The following is a 26585-nucleotide window of genomic DNA, read 5'->3' on the forward strand; positions in this document are numbered from 1 at the left end:
GCACACAGGTGTTTAAAGTATGTTTATTAAGGCAGCTCCAGCGTCTCCAGCTCTTCTCCCTCCTTTGGCGATGTCTCCTCCCTCTGTTCTCCCTCTCCTGTTCTTCTCCCCTCTGTGCTGTCTTCTCCCTCTTCAGCCAGGTTTTCGCCGCTGTCTTCTCCCTCTGTTCTTCTTCCAATGTTAACCCGGGACATGAAGGGGGTGATGACGTCACAAGGGGCAGGGCCTCCGCATGACATTGATGGGTGGCCCCACCCCATGCCAATATAAGTCATAGCACACAGTGGACCCAGCATTACACCTGGAGATCGCATCGAGTCAACATTGGAAGAAGAACAGAGGGAGAAGACCCGGGAGAAGACAGCGCAGAGAGTAGAAGAACCGGAGAGGGACATTGCCGAAGGACGGGAGAAGGAATTGGAAGAGACACCAGAGCTGCCTTGTTAAATTACTTTAAACACCTGTGTACAGTGTATGTTTTTGTGTTTGTTTGTTTATTTTACACTTTTTTTTTTTTTTAGGTGAATAGGTAGGGGTACAATACCCCATACTCGTTCCGATAAGCACCCGCCTCAGACCACATCCACTGGCCATGGTTGTCCGGAAGAGGCTCTAGCCCCAAAGCACCCACACCCCCATGAGGTCATGTGGCCTGGTATGGTCAATTTTTTTTTTTTTCATTTTTGCGGGGGTTCCCCTTCAATATCCTCAGCACATAAGTCACATCATCATGATCCGATTTCTGGTGCGACTTCTATTCAAATTAATGGGCTCCCATAGGGAATCATTGATTTTGAATAGAGGAAGAGAAACGCAGGTAAAAGCTAGCGCGGCTAAATGCACATTGACGCCAATGCAAAACGCTTATAAAATCGTGTGTTTGTTTTTTTTTTTTTAAGCAGCGTTTTCCTGCCAGCAATCAGACTTCTAGAACGACTTTGAGCATCCTGTGTACATGGAGCCTAATTAGGGCAACATTTTTTTTTCTTGTCCAGTTGTGGAGAGGGATTAGAATGCTTTTTATGTTTTGCTGTCTGTGCGCCCATCAGGGGGAATTATCCTCTCTCTCCTGTTTACCATTATGATTAAAAAAGTGAAAGTAAAAATAAAAAATCACCAAATTTTGTGTTTTCCCCAGAAATGTAATGGAATGGAAATCTCCCAATGGGAACTCTAGTTCTGGTGACCTGGGGTGGGGTGATTGCCCCTTACTACTTGTTTGGCTATGGAAAAGGAAGTGAAGGTAAATCTCCCCAATGGGACACTGATGGCAAACAAAATGACAGGGTTTATAACCCTCACTTGCTCTATCCAAAATGGGGAAAAAAAGTTCTGTCTAATATAAGAATTTCAATGATGTGTTCATCGGTTTGCCTGAAGTTCAGTTTTAGAACTCAACTGACAACTGCTTTTATTTTGGATGATGCTCCTATAGCTAAACTCCAGGCAAACCGATAAATACAGTACATAGATAAAGATAGATAAGGGTTTGTATTTCTGTCCTGTTCTGTGTTTTTTTTTTTTTCTTTTTTAAAGGTTTTATAAGGTTACACGTACAATTGATAAACACATACCAAAATGAGATACAACCCTGCTGCAGTACTTCCATTTAGTGATTGCATAGCTGTACAGGGCAATACATTCAAAAACCAAGCATTGAAAATAAACACTGTTGGCATGATAAATCTCAAGAGGAGACAGGACTGTTCCGACACTGCGGCGAAGTTGTCCATGTATTTGGCAAACGTTCCTAAGATATACACCGCTCTGCCAAACAGGACAGTCCTGTCTAGCAAGGGCATAAAACCTGTTGTTTCTCTGATGCAGTTGGGTAGCACTCATGTTCCAACCCCCTCCCTATGACTAAACAGTAAACAGGAAAGCAGCCTACTGATGGGTCTCATCTCTCTGACATTCTGCTCTCTTCTCCTGTAAGCATTTTGCTTGATAGCACATCAAGCAACACTAAACACTACAGCACAACTGATTAGCTTCCAGTGCTGCCCCTTCCTTTCCCAGTCTGAGATGTGTTGTATTGGAGACTGAAAGAGACTAATACCAGTTCAGGTGCTGGTTACTGCCACTGTGAAGACCAGCATGGCGGGTGCTGCTGCATATAGGGGAGGGGATCATGTAATGTTTGCTGATATCCTGTCCCTGCTGAGGACCCAGAAGCGACTTGTAAATTGTTACTTCCAGGTTCTATTGTCACTGGCTGGGGAAGAAGCAAATGGCAGTGCAAACTGCGCTCCAGTAGCTTCATTGGAGGATAGGTGAGTGCCGCCTATCAGCAAAGATCAGTGCTGCATATTAAGTGTGCCATCCCATCAGTGATACCTCAGCAGTGTCCATCAATGGCGGAACGCCCGCTTATTTACAAAATTTTCTGACAAGCTAAGAAAAACTTTTTTTTTTTTTTTTTATTTGGTCTTTTTTTTGGTCTTTTTGCAAAAAATAAAAAACCCGGCGGTGATTAAATACCACCAAAAGAAAGCTCTCTTTGTGTGAAGAAAATTCTAAAAAAATAATTTGGGTACAGTGTTGCATGACCACACAATTGTCATTCAAAGTTTGACAGCACTGAAAGCTGAAAATTGGCCTGGGCAGGAAGGGGGTGAAAGTGCCCTGTATTGAAGTGGTTAAAGTGGGGTGTCCCCTAAAAAAAAAAAAAAAACCTGCAGCCGCTGACTTTTAATAATCAGACACTTGCCTGTCCCAGGGTCCAGAGATGCGGGGGAACGAAGCCCCCTCCCCCCCCTCGTTGCCCGCTCTGCTCGCGGCGCCGGCATTCTTACTGTGGGCACCCGGCTGTGGCTTCACAGCTGGGCACCCGCTGCGCATGCGCGAGCTTCGCTGCACGCCGTGATATGCCGCACAGGCATCTGGGACACGTGACCGGTCCCAGATGACTGTGCGGCGCCGAGGGGAAGTGATGTCACCAGCCCAGGCAATGAAGGAGGCAGACTACAAGGGACCCCCTAGCAACAGGCATTTGGATGCGAGTAAAAAAAAAAAAAAGATTTCCAATTTTTTTATTTTTTTACTATTTTTTTTTTTTTTTTTTTTTTAAGCAATTTTCTTATTTATTTTTTTGGGTGGCAACACCACTTTAAAGAGAACCAGTCACCAAAAAATGCATCACATACAGGATTTTTTGTCCCTTAAGATGTAAAAAAAACTAAATAAATTGTTACACCTAAGCACCTAAAATTAGCCCCCCCCCCCCAAAAAAAAAAATGTTTTGAACACACACACACACACACACACACACACACACACACACACACACACACACGAATGTACAGTGATCAGAATAAATAAGTACCTTCACTTTCCTTTCCTTTCCTTTCCTTTCCTTTCCTTTCAGAATCCACATTTTCTATGGAACACTATACTACAAAATACTCCCACAAATGCGGCCCATTGATTCCAACCAAGATTTGTTAGTTTGTGCACACAAAAAAGTATTTTTCCTAACCACAAATTAATTCAAGACCATGTCAAAAATGAATATGCCCCAATGAAAGTCTTATGCCGCGTACACACGACCGGACTTTTCAACGTACTTGGTCCGACAGACTTTGTAGCTGAGGTCTGCCGGACTTTCAAACAAATGGACTATCAAAGGCTTTTTCTGTTGACATCGGGATCAGCCGTGATTGGACACCCTCCTCTGCCGGAGGCTCTTTACCTAGATTGGTGTAGTGGTGTGTCAGACTGATACACCGCACCACCGATCGATGTGATGCATGCCCCTACAGGCACGTAGCGGCTGTTATCCTGAAGGATGTCATATGAAGCCCAGTCAGTATAACTGAACCACCGCCCGACTGTCATTTTGTTATAGGCCGGGCGGGAAGTGGTTAACATGGGTTCCTATGGAGCATGTTCACATCAATCCATTTTGTGCCTCTGCGTTTTTGGAAAGGGTCAGGGACTTTTTAAGACGCAAAACGCTGCTTTTTAGCTTTTTTTTTGGTTCAATAGATTTCAATGGAGAAGCTGCAGAAAAGCATGCAGTGCGTTTTTCGCCACGATTTGGGTTTTTAAATCTGTCTAACAACAAAACATAAAAAATGCTAAATCACTGAAAAAACAAAGAAAGCACTGCAGAAAAAAGCAGAGTAGAAACTCTCAAAAGCAACATGCACAGATGTGAATCGAGCCTTACAGTGGGCAGGAGATCCTCTCCCCCCACAGCCGATGTCGCATTTAAAATTGTTGCAGCTGTGAAAGGCTCCGCGTGAAGAGATGTGTCATAAATTCACAGACATCTGTGAATTAAGCAACTACAAGTCCTGTCTGCCACTGCGGCAGGCAAACATGTAGTACTCAGTAGAGTTGCCACCTCATCCCTTTAAACCCAAACACATATGAATTGCACAGGTTCTGAGGCTAATTTCATGCAGATAAGGCACCAAGTGAGTTTAATTATCACGTTAATCGGCTACAGAAACCGTGCAATTAATATGTGTTTGGTTTTAAAGGGACGAGGTGGCAACCATAATACTCAGTGTTGATAAGTGCAATCCACGCACTCTTTCTCCAGCTTTGTAACAGCCTCTCTGGAGATACAGGCAGAAAGCTAAAGGGAGAGTGTGCAGGAGTCTGATGTTGCACCCACAATCTACTGGTCGCAGGTGCAGTGCTTTGCAGGCTTCTGTACAAAAATAATAAATGCGCATTTTTGTTTCTGTAAAAATATGTGCATTTTATTGATTTTTCCCAAAAGATGAACTTGGCCTTTAAACACGTGTGCAAAAAAATAAACGGCCACGGCAGCGAAAGGGTTAAAAAATACATTTATTGATGCATTAATAAACATAAGTTACATTCATTTGTGTCTTTTATATCTGCCAGGAACTCGGCTTTAACAATCCTAGCATTGCATAAAGAATACTGTCACAGCAGTGGGGAAATCTATGCAGTGTACAGATCTACAGCATCTCTAGAGGACTGAACTCTGCTCTTTTCTACCCAATACAGAATACTCTCTTTTAGTCCTCTGTGGAGTAATGCTATTGTAATCAATAATGTCAGCCTAATGTGAATATTGTTGGTCTCTGCTGAGAAGAGGAGGCACAGTTTTCCATGTGTTAGTCTAATTTATTGCCACAATAGACATTTCAGCTTTGGCCTTTTTTCAGCCTTTACATTTGCTAAAAAGAAATGAACTTCTTTTTATTTAACATAATAGTAATCTAAAAGGTAATTTCTCACAGTTGTATGTTAAATGTTTTTCTTTTTCAGATTGCTACTACTGTTCTTAACGATGATGACATAGGTGACAGCTGCCATGAAGGATTTCTCAGCAAGTAATATTAAATATATATTTTTTTGCTTATAAATTGTACTTACTTTGCAATATTGGACTTCCATGGTTCAACTAATATGAGACTAACGGCTGATCCTATTAGATTTAGTTATTTAAATGAAGATTGGAATGACACCAAGCATTGATTGTTTGACAGATACAGCAGTTTTTTCTTTTTGTGTGTAAATAGCATTTGGTTCTTCCAGTTAACATTGTTCTGCTTATCTTCCTTTTTAGTAGCACTGTTGTAGAATCTCAGTGAGTCAGTGACACCGAGTGATTACTAAAATTGGAGAGTGCAAAATCTGATGCAGCTGTGCATGGGAGCCAATCGGCTTCAAACGTAATAATCTTGAGGCCAATTGGTTTCTATGCACAGCTGCAGTTGATAAATCAACCCCAGAATCTGCTGTTACCAGCTGCTATATTTGTTTTAACTACCTCAATACCAGGCACTTACACCCCCTTCCTGCCCAAGCCAATTTTTAGCTTTCAGCGCTGTCGCTGTTTAACCCCCGGACCAATTTACAGCCAAAGGACCAAGCCCCTTTTTGCGATTCGGCACTGCGGTGCTTTAACTGACAATTGCGCGGTCGTGCGACGTGGCTCCCAAACAGAATTGGCGTCCTTTTTTTCACACAAATAGAGCTTTCTTTTGGTGGTATTTGATGACCTCTGCAGTTTTTATTTTTTGCGCTATAAACAAAAATAGAGCGACAATTTTTAAAAAAATGCAGCATTTTTTTTCTTTTTGCTATAATAACTGTCCCCCAAAAATATATGAAAAAAACGTTTTTTCTTTCCTCAGTTTAGACCGATACATATTCTTCTACATATGTTTGGTAAAAAAAAAATCGCAATTAGCGATTATTGATTGGTTTGCGCAAAAGTTATAACGTTTACAAAATAGGGGATAGTTACTAGTAATGGCGGCGATCAGCAATTGGTTAAAGTGATTTGTAAAGCTTGACATATATATTTTTTTTAAAACAACAAACATATACTTACCTGCTCGGTGCAATGGTTTTGCAGAGCTGCACCCATCCTCCTCTTGTAGGGTCGTGTGCCTGTGCTTCTGTCTGATGTATCTGAAACAGAAGGTGAGAGGGAATCTCTAAATGGGGACACTGCTTCTACTGTCAACAATAAAAGGTGGCACCACCCCCCCCCCCCCCCTCACTTCCTGCTGTGTATTCAGGATAAGAAATGATGAAAGATATCCCCAGCAGGAACACCAACAGCAATAAAAAAAAAAACATTTCTAAACTTTCTCTACTCAATACAAAACTTTTAGTTAGAGTTTTAAACAAACTACAGTCACCTTGCTCGTTCAGGTCATAGTGACAGTGTCTGTGTAAGGCCCACCCCCGAATCTCTTAAAATGGCTTCTTCTTGCTGTCTTCTAAGATGGGACATGTGACTTCCTGCTGCAATGCAGTCTTCTGGTTTAGCGGCTAGTTGCTAGACTTGAGCACTGTTGCATCACAGAAGGGGCTACATCACCACTCAAAGCTAAAACACATTATACAATTTTCCTTTTAGATTTACCTTGTAAAGGCCTGCCTGATTGCATACAAACTGAAAGGGTTTAGGTTTGACCTCCATATTATATGGTTTTGGTAAATCTAAAGGAAAATTTTACATTTTTGGCCTGCTTTACAGTGGGTATTTTGGTGACAGTTATGATGAGAGTCCAGTGGGGGGAGCACTGGAGAGGGGTGTAAAAGGCTGGTGAGTGGGCTTACACCCTATAACTTTGCCCTGAGGAGGAAATATATGTCTCATGTCATATCTATGATATATGTACAGTACATCTGTGGAATACATACACCTTTCCTCATGTTTTATCCACTTAAACATTCTGCAAGTACAGAACAATAACTGTTGATGTGTCAGAAATCTACTGTGCGCCTCTACCTTCCTCTTTGACACGGCAGCCATAGTGTACTTTTGGCTCTGAATTTCTAAGAAAGTGGTGTCAGCCTGGCCTAGTTCGCCCTTTCTTGTGCAAGGCAGACGGCACAGGAAGTTATCAGCTCACATAATTTCTGGAGATACCAACATGTGTTTTGTTTTTTCCCCCCTATTCATGATTTACAATTGTCATTTATGTGATTAACTGTTGAACCAACAGGTCATAGCTGAATGCATATACATATCACCAGATTGGATGACAATTGAATATGTAATGAGCTACTTAAAGTCACTGCATTCAGGTAGCAAAAAGTCGCAGAAGTCACAGTGGTTCATCTTTTATAAAAATAAAAAAAAAGACCATAATAATAAATGCACATATTTTTGAAGGTAAAAAAAATGTAATTGTTATTTTTTTTTTACACTGGAGCCTGTAAAGCTTTGCACCCACAAGCAGCAGATTGCAGGTGCAATGCCAGGATCCTGCAGACTGTCAGTAAAGCTGTCTGCCCATACCTCGAATATGGGTAATCCGTTACTGAATTGTAGGAAGAATCGATGAACTACAAAGACTATCACCAGTGCCCTTACAATTCATTGAGAACTACAGGGCTGTCAGCCACAGTGGCCAACGGTACTTGTAGCTCATTTATTCACAGAATGCTGTGTGTGTGTGAATGATGTGGCCATGTGGATGGTGCCCTGCACAACCACGCTGTTTTTAAATTGTGACAGCAGGTGTGGGGAGAGGATCCCTGCCCACTGTCACAGGGAGGGGGGAAGAGGAGGCAGGATCTGGGACATGTTGCAAGTTCCACCCTAAAGGGGAGGGGGGGGGGGCACATGTAACACGTTCCAAAGGTACCTAGTCACAAGTAAATAAAATACCTCTGCGGTGTGGTGGCTGATAGTGCTTTCTCTCTTACCCTTCCAGTGTTCCCCCTGCCTCTGTCATGCCATTTCAGCCTCTTCCTGTTTATATGCACATGCTCTACAGTGGCTTCTTGATAGTGACAACAGTAGGCCTGTGTCATCACAGCTGTTTTTAATATCTACCAAGACCATATGTGACAGGGTACAGGGAAAGAGCACAAGTAGAGACAATTGTCATACCTTAGATTTTGGGAGGATTCATTTGGTATTATTTCAATGAAAGCTGTATATTTAGAAATATTGAAAATGGCATTGCCAAACTGCACTCCAGATCACCTGAGACTAGAAACCAGAGGCTGCAGTGCCTTAGATTTCTTACCTCAGACATACAGCTATGAAGCTGTAGGCTCGGGAGTGCCTAGGCACCCTCACGTACTGCTTTATACAAACCGGTATCAAATATGTGAAATCACAATCTACTCTATATGTGCCTGGCTTGGTTTAGTTAATATCCCCTATACCCTTGTATGATTGCTGCTATTCACCAAAAAACAAATACCGTATATACTCGAGTATAAGCCGAGATTTTCAGCCTCTTTTTTGAGGCTGAAAGTGCCCCCCTCGGCTTATACTCGAGTCATCGCTGTCTGCCCGCTCGATCAGCGTGTCGAGCAGACAGACAGCGGCCATTCTATAGTTCAAAAGCCGCGCCTCCGGCTCCGCCTTCGCCTGTGATAGGCGGAACACTGAATTTCCCAGCAGCCTGTGTTCCGCCTATCACGGACATCGTATCATCCTCGTACTACGGACAAGGATGATACGATGTACGTGATAGGCGGAACACAGGCTGCTGGGAAATTCAGTGTTCCGCCTATCACAGGCGAAGGCGGCGGCGCAGCTTTTGAATTTTACAATGGCCGCCGAGGCGCCGACGAACGAAGAGGGCACGGGACGGGACGGGACGGAACGGAGGCAAGGCACGGCGGCGAGGCACGGAGGCAAGGAGGCTCGGCACGGGACGGAGGCTCGGGACAAAGGCTCGGGACACAAGTAGGCTGGACACACACACACACACACACGGATGGATACACACACACACAGGGATGGATGGATGGATGGACACACACACACACAGGGATGGATGGATGGATGGATGGAGACACACACACACAGGGATGGATGGATGGATGGACACACACACACACAGGGATGGATGGATGGATGGAGACACACACACACAGGGATGGATGGATGGATGGATGGAGACACACACACACAGGGATGGATGGATGGATGGACACACACACACACACAGGGATGGATGGACGGACACACAGGGATGGACGGACACACAGGGATGGACGGACACACAGGGATGGACGGACACACACACAGGGATGGACAGGCATGTCTTACCCTCGGCTTATACACGAGTCAATAAGTTTGCCAGTTTTTTTGGGGGTAAATTGGGGGCCTCGGCTTATATTCGGGTCGGCCTATACTCGAGTATATACGGTATGGCCTTAGAAAAGAACAGAAAAGGGGACTTTGGACTTTTTAGACACATTTCGACAAAATACGTTCTATATATCAAAGATATTTATTACAAAAAACATAAACAAAATGTATTACAAATATTTAAAATTTACCACAATTATTGATATAGATATAATGCAATACTACCGCTACCATATTCAACCAATAATTATCAATGGAACTAAAGAGATGCATATATCATCATTCCATCATCTGAAGAGAGTCCATAGCTGTGGTTGGAAGGCAGCGACACATCAAAATTGATGGCTCAACATGTTGCGCGTATCATAATGCTTCTTCAGGAGCTTTATTTAAAAAAAATTATGGCTAGCAAGGAAAATAAAGACAAATAACGTAAAACAATTTATTTTCAAAACTAGAAACATTTGTAGTGGCATAGAGATATAGCACTCAGGTGCAAGTGGCACGAACAGCAGGCAAAAAAAAAGAGAGCTTAGGGACACCCTGGGGGTGTACGTAATAAAATAAACTTGATAAAAGGTACATTAAAGCAGCTAGACTATTATAGTATATGGCCACAAAAAATTACCACTAGCTAAGTAAGTAGTGAAAATGATTGAACTAAAGATAGAGTAGAATAATCCTGTACTGTATGCTAGTTAGATACCAAAGATATAATAAGAATTACTTGCTATATAATTCACCATATAGCATGCAGCAGGTATTCATGGATAGAAATACCCTGCAAAAACGACGCATGCAAAGTACAGATATTAAAAATATATGGCCTTTGTGCTACATAAACAGCCTTTATCACAGCACTGTCTAGTGATCAAATATTACTAAGTGCAATTATAATATAGCCAAGAGGGGGGCGTTTGGGACTTTAAATGAGGCACAAAATATGTACCTCCATCCTGGGTTCAAGTACATAAGGGAATGTGGGACTTTAAATGAGGCAATTGACTTGTGGAGGTAGAGTATTTAGTAAACATTTTTTTGTAACCCTAGTAAAAAAAAGTGTGTGTGTGTGTGTGTGTGTATGTGTGTATACATGGTATAAACATAATGGATACATATGTCAGCTTGGCAGCACATAAGAGATGGTAAACATTGATGAATGTAATACAAGGTATTTCATATTAGCAGGCATTGGTACACCATATGCAAAAGAGCGGCTATAAGACAAATACACATACACATTAATAGTTACATAGTACTCAATAAATTTTGAATGTATGAAAGATGTATATGGGCCAGTGAATAAGTAATGAGCCAGACTTGACAGAGCACCCCATGGAAACTCTACGCGTTTCATGGCTATATGCCATTCATCAGGAGTTGGGTACAGAAGTAAACTGTAAATATAAATAGATGTAAAGTATTAGTAAATATGTTCTACCCCTTTTAAAGGGAGAAAAGACCTCATGGGGAAAAAAGGAGATCTATACTCGCAGGTCGGCTAGAGCACTGTGCTTGGCTAGCATAGAGGAAGATGGAACTCTAAATGGTTGTCTGTTCCGGAGATGAGGCAAGGAACCCCACCCCAGCCAAGAAAACCTCCACATAGCATGCCCGATTGCCACAACACATTCCACATGATGGGGATGATTACAAGTGTAATGTTCTGGAAAAAAATATTGTATAAAAATGTAAAAAATATATATGAAAAAGGTGCAATTATAACATCAAAACCTGTGCTAATATAAAATGACAGTCCAAAAAAAATGCTCAACAGTTCGATAAGGAATATTCTTCCATTCTCAGTGCTCCACAAAAGTGCTTTGTGCCAACCACTGTGCTTCTACACACTCGCCAGATGTAATTGACTTTATGCTTTTCAGCAAAAAAGTCTTCGCATGCATATGGAAAACCCTCCTGGCCGTTTAAACCACGGATTTCAGCCTTTCCACCACCTTACTCGTAGGAGTAAGACCCAGAAACGCCACCGAGACCTGCGTTCGACTTTTATATTGACACAGGTTTTAATGTTATACTGTGATATTATGTATATCAGGAGGAATTCAAGACAAAATGTTTATTTTCAGGGTACTGCTTAGGAACAAAGACATTTCTAGATGTTCCCTATAACAGCAAATCTTCGCTTTTTAAGTTCACATTGTTAATTATGTATGTTTTGTGCTGTTTTCTTAACAGTGCCATCAGCTCACATTTGCAAACATGTGGCTGCTCTGTGGTGGTGGGTAGCAGCGCAGAAAAAGTGAATAAGGTAAAAAGTGGCTTATACGGTTGCATAATCTAAATTAATGTAAGATGCATGCAAGAAAATTGATTCATATGTGCTGTTAACATGAAGGTGGGTGGAGGGGATAGAGGTAAAGGATGGTGGCGTTAAGTTTCATTAAGTATAATTTTTTACAATTGGGCTACTATTTAAAATGTAATTTGCATGTACTAAATATCCATGTCTATAGTTGTTTGAGAATAAAAACAAGACGGCTTGTGTTACACAGATAATTTTTGTGGGGTTTACATCAAACAATAGGGTTGTTTTTATTATAGAAAATTGTCTTCTTCTGTTTTATCCAGTATTAGTTTGTGACTTAAACCACTTCAAATCCAGGCACGTTCTTCTTTTTATTGCTAGAAAATTACTTCGAACCCCCAAACATTATATATTTTTTGAAGGCAAAGACCCTGGAGAATAAAATAATAGCTGTTGTAATTTTGTTTTTATGGCACTTTTTATGACAATTATGATGACGCTGCTGTTTGCAGTCTTTTTTCATACAAAAGCTGCTGTCAGCGCTCCTGCTACATAGCGTGGACCCCTGCTCTCAAACTGAATCCCCGGGGTGAGCTGGAGGGCTAATAAAGATTGCAAAACTCCTGTACGTGCTGGGCATAGAAGCGAATGTAGGGCGCATTTTCTACCTATCTGCTGATTTTAAGGAAGCTGGCATGTGCTGGTTGTTAAAGTCAGAAGGTTTTTTTTTTTCTTAATGCATTCTATGTGCAGCAGCCCCCCTTGGCCCCCCCAATACTTGCATACAGGGCTCTCCCTCCTGATTGGCTGAGACACAGCAGCAGCGCTATTGGCTCTTGCGGCTGTCAGTCAAAGTCAGTTAGCCAATCGGGAGAGGGAGCAAGTAGTGCAAACCGCAGCTCCATGTCTGAATGGACACAGGGAGCTGCAACTCGGCTCAGGTGCCCCCATATCAAGCTGCTTGCTGTGGGGCACTCAGCAGGAGAGCGTGGCCAGGAGCACAGAAGAGGGACCCGAGAAGAGGAGGATCAGGGCTGCTCTGCACAAATCCACTGCACAGAGCAGGTAAGTATGACATGTTTGTTATTTAAAGCATAACTCCACTTTTGTTGAGAAACAACCATTCCCCCCTGGATGGTCTGTGTACATTGCAAGAATTATAACAAGCTTTGTTGCAGATTCCTGCCTTATTCTGAAGAAATCCATGTGTGTTTGTCTGTGCCTCTGTTCTGAGTAGCTCTAATGGGAGTGGTTTCATAATTATCAGTCAGCTGTGGCAGCTGCAGGGCACGAATTATGTGTTCCTATTGGAAATACAGTGCCTTGCGAAAGTATTCGGCCCCCTTGAACTTTTCAACCTTTTGCCACATTTCAGGCTTCAAACATAAAGATATAAAATTTAAATTTTTTGTGAAGAATCACCAACAAGTGGGACACAATTGTGAAGTGGAACGAAATCTATTGGATATTTTAAACTTTTTTAGCAAATAAAAAACTGAAAAGTGGTGCGTGCAAAATTATTCGGCCCCTTTACTTTCAGTGCAGCAAACTCACTCCAGAAGTTCAGCGAGGATCTCTGAATGATCCAATGTTGTCCTAAATGACTGATGGTGATAAATAGAATCCACCTGTGTGTAATCAAGTCTCTGTATAAATGCACCTGCTCTGTGATAGTCTCAGGGTTCTGTTGAAAGCGCAGAGAGCATCATGAAGACCAAGGAACACACCAGGCAGGTCCGTAATACTGTTGTGGAGAAGTTTAAATCCGGATTTCAATACAAAAAGATTTCCCAAGCTTTAAACATCCCAAGGAGCACTGTGCAAGCGATCATTTTGAAATGGAAGGAGTATCAGACCACTGCAAATCTACCAAGACCTGGCCGTCCCTCTAAACTTTCAGCTCAGACAAGGAGAAGACTGATCAGAGATGCAGCCAAGAGGCCCATGATCACTCTGGATGAACTGCAGAGAACTACAGCTGAGGTGGGAGAGTCTGTCCATAGGACAACAATCAGTCGTACGCTGCACAAATCTGGCCTTTATGGAAGAGTGGCAAGAGGAAAGCCATTTCTCAAAGATGTCCATAAAAAGTGGACGTCTCGTCTAAAGTTTGCCACAAGCCACCTGGGAGACACACCAGACATGTGGAAGAATGTGCTCTGGTCAGATGAAACCAAAATCAAACTTTTTGCCTACAATGCAAAACGATATGTTTGGCGTAAGAGCAACACAGCTCATCACCCTCAACACACCATCCCCACTGTCAAACATGGTGGTGGTAGCATCATGGTTTGGGCCTGCTTTTCTTCAGCAGGGACAGGGAAGATGGTTAAAATTGAGGGGAAGATGGATGCAGCCAAATACAGGACCATTCTGGATGAAAACCTGTTGGAGTCTGCAAAAGACCTGAAACTGGGACGGAGATTTATCTTCCAACAAGACAATGATCCCAAACATACAGCAAAATCTACAAAGGAATGGTTCACAAATAAACGTATCCAGGTGTTAGAATGGGCAAGTCAAAGTCCAGACCTGAATCCAATCGAGAATCTATGGAAAGAGCTGAAAACTGCTGTTCACAAACGCTCCCCATCCAACCTCACTGAGCTCGAGCTGTTTTGCAAGGAAGAATGGGCAAGAATTTCAGTCTCTCGATGTGCAAAACTGATAGAGACATACCCCAAGCGACTTGCAGCTGTAATCGCAGCAAAAGATGGCTCTATAAAGTATTAACGCAAGGGGGCCGAATAATTTTGCACGCCCCACTTTTCATTTTTTTATAGTTAAAAAAGTTTCAAAAATCCAGTAGATTTCGTTCCACTTCACAATTGTGTCCCACTTGTTGGTGATTCTTCACAAAAAATAAAAATTTTATATCTTTATGTTTGAAGCCTGAAATGTGGCAAAAGGTTGAAAAGTCCAAGGGGGCCGAATACTTTCGCAAGGCACTGTATCTCACAAAAAATTATTTTTTTTGTGGCAGGGGATGCCTGAAATCTTATTTATATCTTAAGCAGATTTCTGGGAAAATTGGTGAGCCAATCATACAAGCAGGAAATGTTTCTGGGGTGTGGTTAGTACACACTCACTCTGTACTGTGTACAGAAATCTCCAGGTAGCCATATCGCATTGCATATATAGAAATTTACAGAGGCTGCAGATTGAAAAGGAAAGGCCATTTTTAATGGCATTCAATTAGAATATGAATTGTATCGAAATTGTGCACGCTATATTATTTTTTCTTTACTATTTTTTTTCCCCCACGAAAGTGGAGTTGCCCTTTTTAAATATATATTTAAAAAAAGTGACTTTATAATCGCTTTTAAGGACACAAGCGTGCACCTACTTCTTAAAGAGGAGTGTCAACTTAAACAAAAAATATTAAAAGTCAGCAGCTACAAATACTGCAGCTGCTGACCTTTAATAAATGTACACTGTGACAGACCTAGCCGGGACAGAGGCTGTTGGAGGGGACAGAATGCAAGCCTCTTGCCTTGCGATTATGGGCCCTGGCATTTGGGGGAATGGTGCTCTTTGTGAGCTGTATGCCTGGGGACCCCTGAGGGGTGGTGTTACTTGGATTCAGATCCATGACCCCCCCCCCCCCCCAAGACACACAGACTCTGGCTATGTATTTACCATATTAGCAATAGACTGAATCACACTGTTGGGACACAAACTGTTAGATGCTAATGTCATCAACTCTAGCCATCTGTCTATTGTGTAAATGAGTCTAGTCTGGCTTGCAAGGATATTCCACACATTGCTGTTTGTGCTAATTAACCCTGTGTTTATGGTAATTTACATTGAAAAGTCAATCAGTTTTGCGCTTGTGAGCGGTTGGAATATCTGATATCTATATTCAGACTTAGCAAGCGGTATACTGACGGAAGCACTCAATCGGAGTGTGGGATTGGTTCCGTCACAGACACTTACCTGTCCTGGGTGCCCACGATGTAGGTAGCAGATGAGAAATTGCTAGTCTCTCGACTGTCCCCGCCGCCATCCCCTGTCAGGGAATCGGGAAGTGAAGAGTTGCGGCTTGACTGCCTGGTTCCCTACTGCGCATGCACCTCTTCACTGGTCCCCGTTGTGTCCCGGGAACTGTGTGTTTCCCAGAACACAACGGGGGGGCTGGGCGCGGCATCTGCGGCTAACTATTCCCAAAGGTGGGGGCAGATACCTGGATTATCCAGGTATCTGCACCTCCCGGAAAGGTGCCAATTGTGGCACCAGAGGGGGGGAGTAATCCGATGAGCGGAAGTTCCACTTTAGGATGGAAATCTGCTTTAACCAGCATAGTGTCCCCAAAAACACACCTAAAGAAGAACCCTGGGTGCATTTTTGGTACCTTTCCAATTGACTTCAAAGGAAGGTGCATTTCTGGTGCTCTTCTTCTTCTTCTTTTTTTTTTTTTTTTTTTATTTTTTTAAAGGCGCACGATGCAGCAAGCAGGACTTTTCAAACCACAACACAAACACAACACAGGAATGTGAACAGTCTCAAAGGATTTAAAGGGTAATAATACTGATTTGCTTTTGTCCCATTGGAAAGTTAAATTCTAGCAGGGCAGAAGCCCAGCGGTGAGAATGGGGCTGAGAGTTGTACACCACCTTAATTGGCACATTTCTGTGCCTTGGAGTCGCAAGGGTTTTCAATCGGCCAGACTACAGCAGTTTGACAGATGCCTTGGCTGTGTGAATGTAATGCACATCCAAGCAGTAACATGTTATTATTATACAGGATTTATATAGCGCCAACAATTTACGCAGTGCTTTATGATGTAAAAGGAGACCTTACAATAATATAGAAGAGGATTAAGAGGGCCCTGCTCAGAAGAGCTTACAATCTATTAGGGTGGAGCTGGTGGTACAACTGTGGGGAATGAGCTGATGAAAGTGGTGGAAGATTAGTGACGTGATAGGCTTCCCTGATGAGATTCGTTTTCGGGGATTGCCTGAAGGTAGCAAGAGTAGGGGATAGCCGGACAAGTGGAGGTAGCCAGCAATAGAGGATGGGAGAGGCTCTGAAGAAATCCTGGAGACGAGCATGGGAGGAAGAGATGTGAGAGCTTGAGAGTAGGAAATCTTGAGAAGAGCGGAGAGGGCGATTTGGGTGATATTTGGAGACAAGATTGGTAATGTAGCTCGGGGCAGAGTTGTGAATGGCTTTGTATGTTGTGGTTAGTATTTTGAAATGAATTCGCTGGGTGATTGGGAGCCAGTGTAGGGATTGGAGGAGAGGGTTGTCAGACACTGAGCGGTTGGCAAGGTGGATAAGTCTGGCAGCAGCATTCATGATAGACTGAGGAGGGGCTAGCCTATGGAGAGGCAGGCCAATGAGAAGGAAGTTGCATTTGTTAAAAAGATAATTTTAGAGATGTTACAGGGGTGAATTCTACAAACTTTTGACAACGATTGGACTTGAGGCTGAAATGACAAGTCAGAGTCTAGGATTACACCTAGTACCCTGGCGTTAAGGGAGGGACTGATAGTTGCATTGTTGATTTTGATGGAAAAGTCAAGGACGGGTGCAGGGGCAGGGGGAATATTAATAGCTCAGTTTTAGAGAGATTTAGTTTAACCACTTGCTTACTGGGCACTTAAACCCCCCTCAGTCCCAGACCAATTTTCAGCTTTCAGCGCTGATGCACTTTGAGTGACAATTACGCGGTCATACAACACTGTACCCAAATGAATTTTTTATCATTTTTTTCCCACAAATAGAGCTTTCTTTTGGTGGTATTTAGTTACAGCTCGGAGTTTTATTTTTTGCTAAACAAACAAAAAAAGATGCAAAAAAAAAAAAAAAAAAATCATGTTTTAATAGTTTGTTATAAAATTTTGCAAACGGGTCATTTTTCTCCTTCATTGAAGTGCGCTGATTAGGCGGCACTGATAGGCTGCACTGGTGGGCACTGATGGGCTGCATTGGTGGGCACTGATGGGCTGCATTGGTGGGCACTGATAGGCTGCACTGGTGGGCACTGATAGGCATAGTTAAGGCGGCACTAATAGGCACAGATAAGGCGGCACTAATAGGCACAGATAAGGCGGCACCGATGGGCACAGATAAGGCGGCACTGATGGGCAAAGATGGGCACAGATAAGATGGCACGGATGGGTGGCACGGATGGGTGGCACGGATGGGCACTGATAGGTACCACAGATAGATGGGACTGATGGGCACTGATAGGTGGCACTGATAGGTGGCTCTGATAGGTGGCACTGCTGGGCACTGATGGGCGGCACTGCTGGGCACTGATGGGCGGCACTGCTGGGCACTGATGGGCGGCACTGGGGTGCAGCACCTGAGGCAGATTTTGGGTGGCACTGTGGGTGGCACTGCTGGGTGGCACTGTGGGTGGCACTGTGGGCACTGCTGGGTGGCACTGTGGGCACTGCTGGGTGGCACTGTGGGCACTATGGGCACTGCTGGGTGGCACTGACAGGGGGGCACTTACTTTATTTCAGGATGGCACTGCGGGTGGCAGGTGGGCACTGGCAGGGGGCAGGTGTCCTTTTAAATTGCTGGCCGTGATCGGGACTGATGTCCCGAACACGGCCGCCGGCGATCGGCTTTTTTTTTTTCTCCTCGCGCTGTCAGCGCGAGGAGGAATACTAGCCGATTACCGGCTCCGTTTTATCACATGATCAGCTGTCATTGGCTGACAGCTGATCACGTGATAAGGGGTCGGGATCGACCCCTTACACGGATCGGTGATCAGGCGAGTCTCACGGACTCGCCGATCACAGAGCGCGCCGCGCGCGCCCCTCAGGGGGCGCGCAGGCCGCTCGTAACCGGGACTACGTCAATAGACGTAGTCCCGAAAATGTGGGTCCGCGCTATTGCCGTCATTTTGCAATAGCGCGGATCCCAAGTGGTTAAGGAAGTGGTGCGACATCCATGCTGATATGTCAGTAATGCGAGAGGAGATTGAAGGAGTGAGGTGAGGAGTAGACAGATTTGGGTGTCATTGGCGTATAAGTGGTATTGGAAACCGATGTATACAGGATGGGTGAACGGGTGCCCCCCACCCTCTGACAGATGCAGTTACTCGGAAGTGCAATTACAGGCGTACAGCCGCAGCACCTTTCATCATGTCATTGCTTAGTAAAAGCTGCTGGTCCTGGATGTATGCAGAGGTGTGTGACTACTAGGTACAGAAATCTGATTCATTCTGGTGGTATACAGCTCTCTACGCAGCCAATGTCAAAATTCTTTTAAATGGAGTGCAGCAACGTGGTGTTGCCACAGTTGCTTGCTGTTGGAGTTGTCGGCTCTTTAATAGAAAACTTGACATAGCTGAATAGAGCTGTTCTGTTCTGTAGTGAGCACGAGTTCATGTAAATAACACATTTCTTGTGACAACATTGCTTGTAAAGTCGTATACCAGCAGCGCAGCACTTGATCTCTGTGAAATGTTCCCTTTATAAGAAACGATTTACAAGTGTTCTCACAAAAGAGTGATTTATTTGTCATAGCAATCAAAGCTACACAAGCTGAGGTCTGCTAGACAGGTGAAATGACTCTTCTTGACAACTGTATTTTAGAAATGGTTCCAATAAATGATAGCGGTTTGGAGCAGCACCCATTCAAATAAATAGGGACATGACAGGCTAGACTTTACTTAAACTTCAATTACACCTTTTGTTGTAGGTTTTTGTTATTGTTTTCTGGCACACTGTGCTTCAGTTTATTGATATTCTTATATTTGTTTTCTTTTGGAACTAATAAGGCATGATTGGATAATTCTTTTAGGTAGATTTCACATAAAGCTGTAGACGTTCAGCGCTAAAAGCCAACAGTCAGTGGTGCAATAAACATATATACATAATAACAATACAGCCACCAAAAAAAATATAATGTAAAGTCCACATTATTGATAAAAGTATACCAATAACCAAATGTCAAAGGATCAGAAATCTGTGCTGCTACAGCCTTCAGCAACATATGTGGCATCACACACGAGTCCTCCACACCACCGTTGTATAAGTGGGAGCTTACCAAAAAGTTGTGACCCCCCAATAATTTAAAGTGTTGTCAAACAGCGCTTGTAGTTACATCATGTATCCGTATCAAATAACCATGGTCCCATCCTGTCTGATGTACTGTATACATAGAAAAGGAAAGACAAGGAGCTTTTATTTTAGTAGTGATGTAGTCCTTGTTTTGCATATGCCTCCTTTTCTTTGGCTGTCATGTCAGTTGCAAGTTGTACAGAAGCAAAGAAAAATGCTCCACTACAGGAAACCAAGTTACTTCACCCATCTTGGTTAACATGTTGGTTGACTTCTAAATGTCACAAATACAGTAACTGCAGTCTATAATTAGTAAAGCTATTGTTATTTTCACAAACCCTGTCCCATAATTCCTATCATTTTATTAGTTTTGAAAAATAAAATGTATTAGTTATAGTCTAAGAATTATGCAAGGGTTTCATATTCCATGAAACATATTAAATAGTATAAAAGGTTCCCATACAAAACAAGCTAGAGGAAAGACGTTTTTGGTTACCATTGGAAGCCCGAATGAGCTTCTGGTCCATTGTTCCTAGGTACCGTTACATCAACTGATGCCTATCGTTCCACTATAATAGAGGTGACCCTGTTACAAAATGCAGCTGTTCGTGAAATTTTCGACTACAAAAGTCTGGAATTAAAGACAGGAATTATTATATGAAGTCCTATTATTTTTTTTTTTTTTTTTAAGTAGAACCATTTTTTTTTTTTAAAAAGGCATTTTTAGTCTGAATTTATATTCTTAACCACTTCAATACTGGCCACTTTCACCCCCTTCCTACCCAGCCCAATTTTCAGCTTTCAGCGCTATCACATTTTGAATGCCAATTACTCGGTCATGCTACATTGTACACAAATTACATTTCTTTAATCGTACATCACGGGACACAGAGCCATAGTAATTACTATGTGGTTTATAGTCCACCTTCAGGTGCTGGACACTGGCACACCCTAAACAGGAAGTTACCCCCCTATATAACCCCTGCCACTACTGGGAGTATCTAAGTTTTTTTGCCAGTGTCTATGTTGTTGGTTACGAGTAAAAATGTGCTGTGCTGAGCTCCTCTGGCGCAATCTTTGCTGGGGCTAGCTATGCAGCCGGATCCAGTCAAAGTGTCTTTTAGGCTGAATTGAATGGTACCCAGGCCTCATATCCGAAAAAATTACATTTTGCCTGTAACACTTCTCTTTTTAGAGAGCTGGCCCCCAGGATCCAGTACTTTTGGTATTAAGGCCATAACGTTTTACTGGCTGGGTGCTTTTTACAGGTCCCAGGATTGTGGGTTCCCTGAGGGCCCCTGGTTCCTGAAGGTTTGTTAACGGAACCCACCGTGAAGGGTGAAGATTGGATCCGTTGGATTTACCACAGAAAACTCTGTGGTGGGAAATGTAAGTGGAGTTTTTCTAAGGAATTCTTTAATTTTCTTATGAAATGTCTCCTGTAGTAAGTGTCACCACTGGGGGTTGTATGGAGCACGTACCTTCTCATGCTTTGCTCAGTCACGCTGTGTCATAGAAACAGCAGGCTCTTTTCCTCCAGCTAACAGGCAGATCTCCGGTAAGTTTGGGGGGGTGTGCTTTCTCCAGACACCCCCACCTGAGCTGAACTTTTCCCCTCTTCAAGAGGCTGCGTATAAGGGAGAATTAAAAACGATCAGCAATGCAGTTTTTTTTCACCACCCCTACACGGCGGCGGCTTCCATGTCTCCTCCATGCCATCCCTCCCTCACTAAGCCGATCCCGTCGGATCGGAGGCCTGTGCCTGCGTGGGAAAACTGTTTTCTTTTAAAAAAAAAAAGAGGGGGGGGCGATGCCATGGGGGGAGCGGGGCTTAGTGCGGCGTTGGCATCCTCCAATGCGGGAGTGTGTTTTAAGAAAAACCCCATTTATGCTGGCTGCAATATTGTTGGAGAGACATAAGAGCAACAAAGTGCATAACAGAGGTTTTGGTGATGCAGGCATTTCCTATTTGACACATATTTACTATTTGCATCAGGCTGAGCATTAATAGCAGTGGCTGTAGCTGGACTATTGCTCAAGCAGTAGATGCAATTTTTTTCTGGTAGTACATCTGCTTTGTGCATCAGGCTATGGTCAGAAGGGCGGTTGAAACACCCCCAAAAAAGAGCTGAAAGGGTCTCCCTCAAGCTCAAGCTCTGGAAAGCCTACTTATCTCTACAAATGGCATCCTCCCCTGAGAGGAGGTGGCTGGTCAGAGTGAGCATCAGGGCCATGAAATGTCTGCAACTGTTTTTAACACTGCAACCCCTGTTTATTTTATGATAATTTAAAAAAAAGTTTAGCGACTTTTTTTTTTTCTGCTTCCCGGTGTGGGTCAAAATGCATCAGGTTCTCTTCCATTACCCAGAACCCTCAAACTGAGCAACTAGGGGTAAGAGAAGACGAGTTACCTCAGGGGACAGTGGTGAGGCTGATGACTCTTCTGAGGTGTTAAATGCAGGAGAATCAGCTGTTCCAATCTTAAGATTGATGGTGCAATTTCCTGCTGAATGATCGCTCCACATTTATGTACCCTTAACTGATTGGGTTCACTAAAGCCTCCTCAAGCTATGCATGCCTTTTCCTGTCCATTCATTGCTGGAAAAGCTTTTTTGTATCTTAGGGGATCACCCAGATAAGCATTTTTTTCCTTCCTAAAAAGTTTTCACACTTTATCCTATGGTGGAGGAAATTCACTAAGCAGAGTATACCAGCAATTAATGCTGCTATATCCTCTGTGAATAAGTTTGACTTGTCTGGCCAGACAATACTCAAATACTTAGAGATCCAACAGGTAAAAAGTTGGACTTCTTATTGAAAAAGAAAACACTTTTTTTCTCTGGCAGATTGAGTATCTCAGGCTGCGCTGACAGTAATTGCTTACGGTAATCTTTGAGAGACCAGTTTAAAAAGGTGTTCAGGCCCAGGAGGCAGCTTTATGTTTCCAATAGTTGCTATGAGAGATTACTGTATATCCTTCAGGCCTTGCACCCTTCGCTAAGCGTCTGTAATAATCTGAATAATTTTCCTTTCTGTGGTGAAACATTTATTTGGGGATGTTTTGGATAATACATCCTAAGAAATTCTAGTGGAAAGCACCCCTTTCACCATTTTAGAAAATAAGTAAATGTATTTTCATTTTAAAGATCCTCCTGTGCCAGATGCATCAGCCTCCAGGCAGTCATGGCGGCTTCCACCGTCAGGTTCAATTAAATAGGGGGAATTCTTCTGCAGTTCTCTTTTGGCCATACTTCACTTGTGGGTCACAGGAGTGCACTTATTTATGCATTACTGAGAGTCAGAAGCAGCTGACAGCGGGCAAACGCCCTCTGTCAGCTGACCTCACAGAACAGCACCAGACTCTGGAGGGATCCTGACATTAATGTTAGAATCCACCCAGATGCCTCACAGGCAGCTAGGTCAGTTCCTCAGTGTGCTGCTGAGAGATGCTCCCACTCCCTCTCCTGCTAGGTGCTACAGTGAGTGCTGGTGGGGCCAAACAGAGGTAAGACTTTTCTTGTAGTTGGTTACCAGGTTTGCGCACATCTCAGGAGAGATTTTGGTCCTCTTCTTTACAGATATTCTCTAAAGCCTTAGGGTTTCTTAGCTGTCTCTTGGAAACTCAAAGTTTTAGCTCCATCCATAAATTTTCAATAGGATTAGGGTTTGGAGACCAACTAGGCCACTCCATGACCTTAAAGCGACGTTCCACCCAAAAATGGAACTTCCGCTTTTCGGAATCCTCCCCCCTCCGGTGTCACATTTGCCACCTTTTGGGGGGGGGGGGAGCAGATACCTGTCTAGTACAGGTATTTTGCTCCCACTTCCAGGCACAGATAGCTGAGCCACCCACGGGTATCTATGCCACTTCCAGTGCCTTCTCCGCCCCCCCTGTCACCTGCTGTCTTCTGGGAGACACACAGGTCCCAGAAGACAACAGGGACCAGTGGTATCGCGCAGCATGAGTCGCGAATGCGCAGAAGGGAACCAGGAAACTTCCTGATTCCCTTACCGAAGCCTCCCCAAGGGTCAGCTTCGGGTGGCCGACATCGCGGGCGCCCTGGACAGGTAAATGTCTTTATTTTAAAAGTCAGCAGCTGCCGTATTTGTAGCTATTGACTTTTAAAAAATAAAATTAGGTGGAACGCCGCTTTAATGTGGTTCTTCTTGAAGCACTCCTTTTTAACTTGGTGGTATGTTTTGGGTCATTGTCATGCTGAAAGACCCATCTATGACACATCTTCAGTGTTCTGGCTGAGGAAAGAAGGTTCTCATCCAAGACTTTACAATACATGATTCCTTCCATTGGCCCCTCAATAAGGCAAAGTCGGCCTGTACCTTTAGCAGAGAAACAGCCCAAAGCATAATGTTTCCACCTCCATGTCTGACTGTAGAGATTGTGTTCTTAGGGCTATAGTCAGCATTTTCCTCCAAAGATGGCAAGTTGGCCTCCTCAAGAAGGCAGCACATGTACAGTCATGCCAATTAACATCTAAAATTGAGCGCTTTGGCATTAAGTCGACTCGCTGTGTTTGGTGGAAGAAAAATTCTGACTATGTCTCAAGAACACCATTCCTACAGTCAAGCATGGAGGTGGAAACCTGATGCTTTTGGGCTGTTTCTCTGCTTAAAGTACAGGCTGACTTTGCCGCATTGAGGGGCCATTGGACGGAATCATGTATTATAAAATCTATGATGAGAACCTTCTTCCCTCAGCCAGAATACTGAATGTGATGGATGGGTCTTTCAGCATGACAATGACCCAAAACATATTGCCATGGCAACAAAGAAGTGGCTCAAGAAGAAGCACATTAAGGTCATGGTGGCCTAGTCAGTCTCCGGACCCTAATCCTATAGAAAATGTATGGAAGGAGCTGAAACTTTGAGAGACTTTCCAAGAGACAGCTAATAAACTCTAAGGATTTAGAGAAGCTCTGTAATGAAGACTGGACCAAAATCTCTCCTGAGATATGTGCAAAACTGGTAACAAACTACAAGAAAAGTCATACCTCTGTGCTTGCCAGCAAGGGTTTCTCCACCAAGTAATGTTTGCTTGGAGGTTAAATACTTATTTTACTTGCTGAACTGCAACTTAATTTTTAGCATTTGTTTTATGTGTTTTTTTCTGCATTTTGGTTGTTATTCTGTCTCTATCATTTAAAATACACCTATGATAAAAAAAAATTATAGACCCTTCATTTCTTTGTAAGTGGGCAAACTTGCAGCCCCTGCAGCCTCTGTGTGAAAGCTGGAGGGCTTTCACAGCGAGGCGATGCGCTGGCTAGGCAATAAAAAAAACTCCTGCAAGCAGCATCTTTGGAGCGGTGAAGGAGCAGTGTATACACCACTCCTTCACCACCCCTGCCCATTTAAATGAATAGGCACCGCTGCCAAACCGCCGGCAAAGCGACTTGTGGGTCGTTTCACCCCTTTTTCAGCCACTAGTGGGGGTTAAAAGCACCCCGTTAGTAGCCAAAATCGACGGTAAAGCGCCGATAAAAATGGCGGAGCTTTACTGTCGACGCCCCAGTGTGAAAGGGTTCTAAATAAAATATCTCCTCTGATTGGATGAGATGGAAGGATATCACAATCTTCACCTCAGCTATTCCATGGAAATCTTGCATTCATTCCTAAAATACAACAGTGGTTATATATTTTTTTTGCAACTGATCCACAATTGGTTATTGTAAGGGGAATCCTTTAAAATGTATTTTCACATTATTCTTTATTCAATTTGACCTAATTTTCTCATTTAAATAAGAAACAGCTAGATGGCCTATAACTGTTTTATAGCAGCCGTAAAACAGCACTTTGCTTGAACAACTAGTGCAATGATAATTTGAGTGGAGGTTTTTTTATTTAAAGCAGACTGATTTCAGTATTGGGGGTTGGGGGGGGGGGGGGGGGGGGTTGTCTACTGATGCTTGGAGGGAGGTCACCTTTCCATGTGTCAGCACAACTGAGAAGGTCAAAAATTCTTGTTAAAACAAGAAATATCCTTTAAGGATTCTTGCTTGTTTTTTTAATCATTTTGTTTAGATATGCAATAACCTGCCATTAAGCTCATAATTAATATTTGTGTCAAAACCTGACTTTGGGTACAGTTGCAGTTCCCATATGCAATAAAGCCCACCTTACATAAAAAAAGTGTTTTTTGAAACATTACAGATACGCATATTTTGATGCATTAGGTATTACCTTTCATTTTTATTCTCTTACAGATGGTGCGGACGCTGTGCCTTTTTCTTTCTCCTGCAGAGCGCAAGTGCTCCAGGTTGTGCAGGTCTGAGTCATCGTTCAAGTATGAATCTGGCTTGTTTGTGCAAGGCCTGCTGAAGGTCAGTACATAAAGGGATAACTGTTTCAAAGGGGCATGATTTGTGCTGGTGTCATTCATTGATCTCTCACATCTGCTGGCTTTTCATCTGCTGATATCTCAAAAGTTCCATTTCAGAGACACAAACTATATTATATTCCTGTTTTGCAGAGTTGCTCTCTCTTTTTTAGGAAGTCACTAGAATAATGTTTATAGGATTCAGAAAATACTAGAAATTAGATATTTTTTTTTTTCTGTAATATTTGAGATTTCAGGTACAGTTGGATGATAGCAAAAGTAATTGCCGTTCACACTAAAGCCGCCCCATACAGCACGACTCGTGGCTTGCAAACGACTTTTGTAATAGAAGTCAATGCAAGTCACTTTGAAGTCTCCCCCAAATGGTACAGGAACCTTTTTCTA

At 43.1% G+C, this 26585-nt stretch overlaps 1 protein-coding gene across 1 annotated transcript in view; it reads left to right on the forward strand.

Moving 5' to 3' along the window:
• The window catches only part of C9orf72 (C9orf72-SMCR8 complex subunit), an 86410-nt gene that overhangs the window by 43115 nt on the left and 16710 nt on the right, over positions 1-26585 (forward strand). Inside the window, exons 4-6 of the mRNA XM_077475138.1 lie at positions 5251-5315; positions 11756-11828; positions 26068-26184. Of these exons, the coding sequence (XP_077331264.1) occupies positions 5251-5315; positions 11756-11828; positions 26068-26184 (255 nt within the window). The remainder of the gene's footprint in view (positions 1-5250; positions 5316-11755; positions 11829-26067; positions 26185-26585) is intronic.

This window comes from Lithobates pipiens, unplaced genomic scaffold (assembly GCF_037356315.1).
Source record: "Lithobates pipiens isolate NorthernLeopardFrog02 unplaced genomic scaffold, aLitPip1_a1.2 Scaffold_13, whole genome shotgun sequence".
Lineage (NCBI taxonomy): Eukaryota > Metazoa > Chordata > Amphibia > Anura > Ranidae > Lithobates > Lithobates pipiens.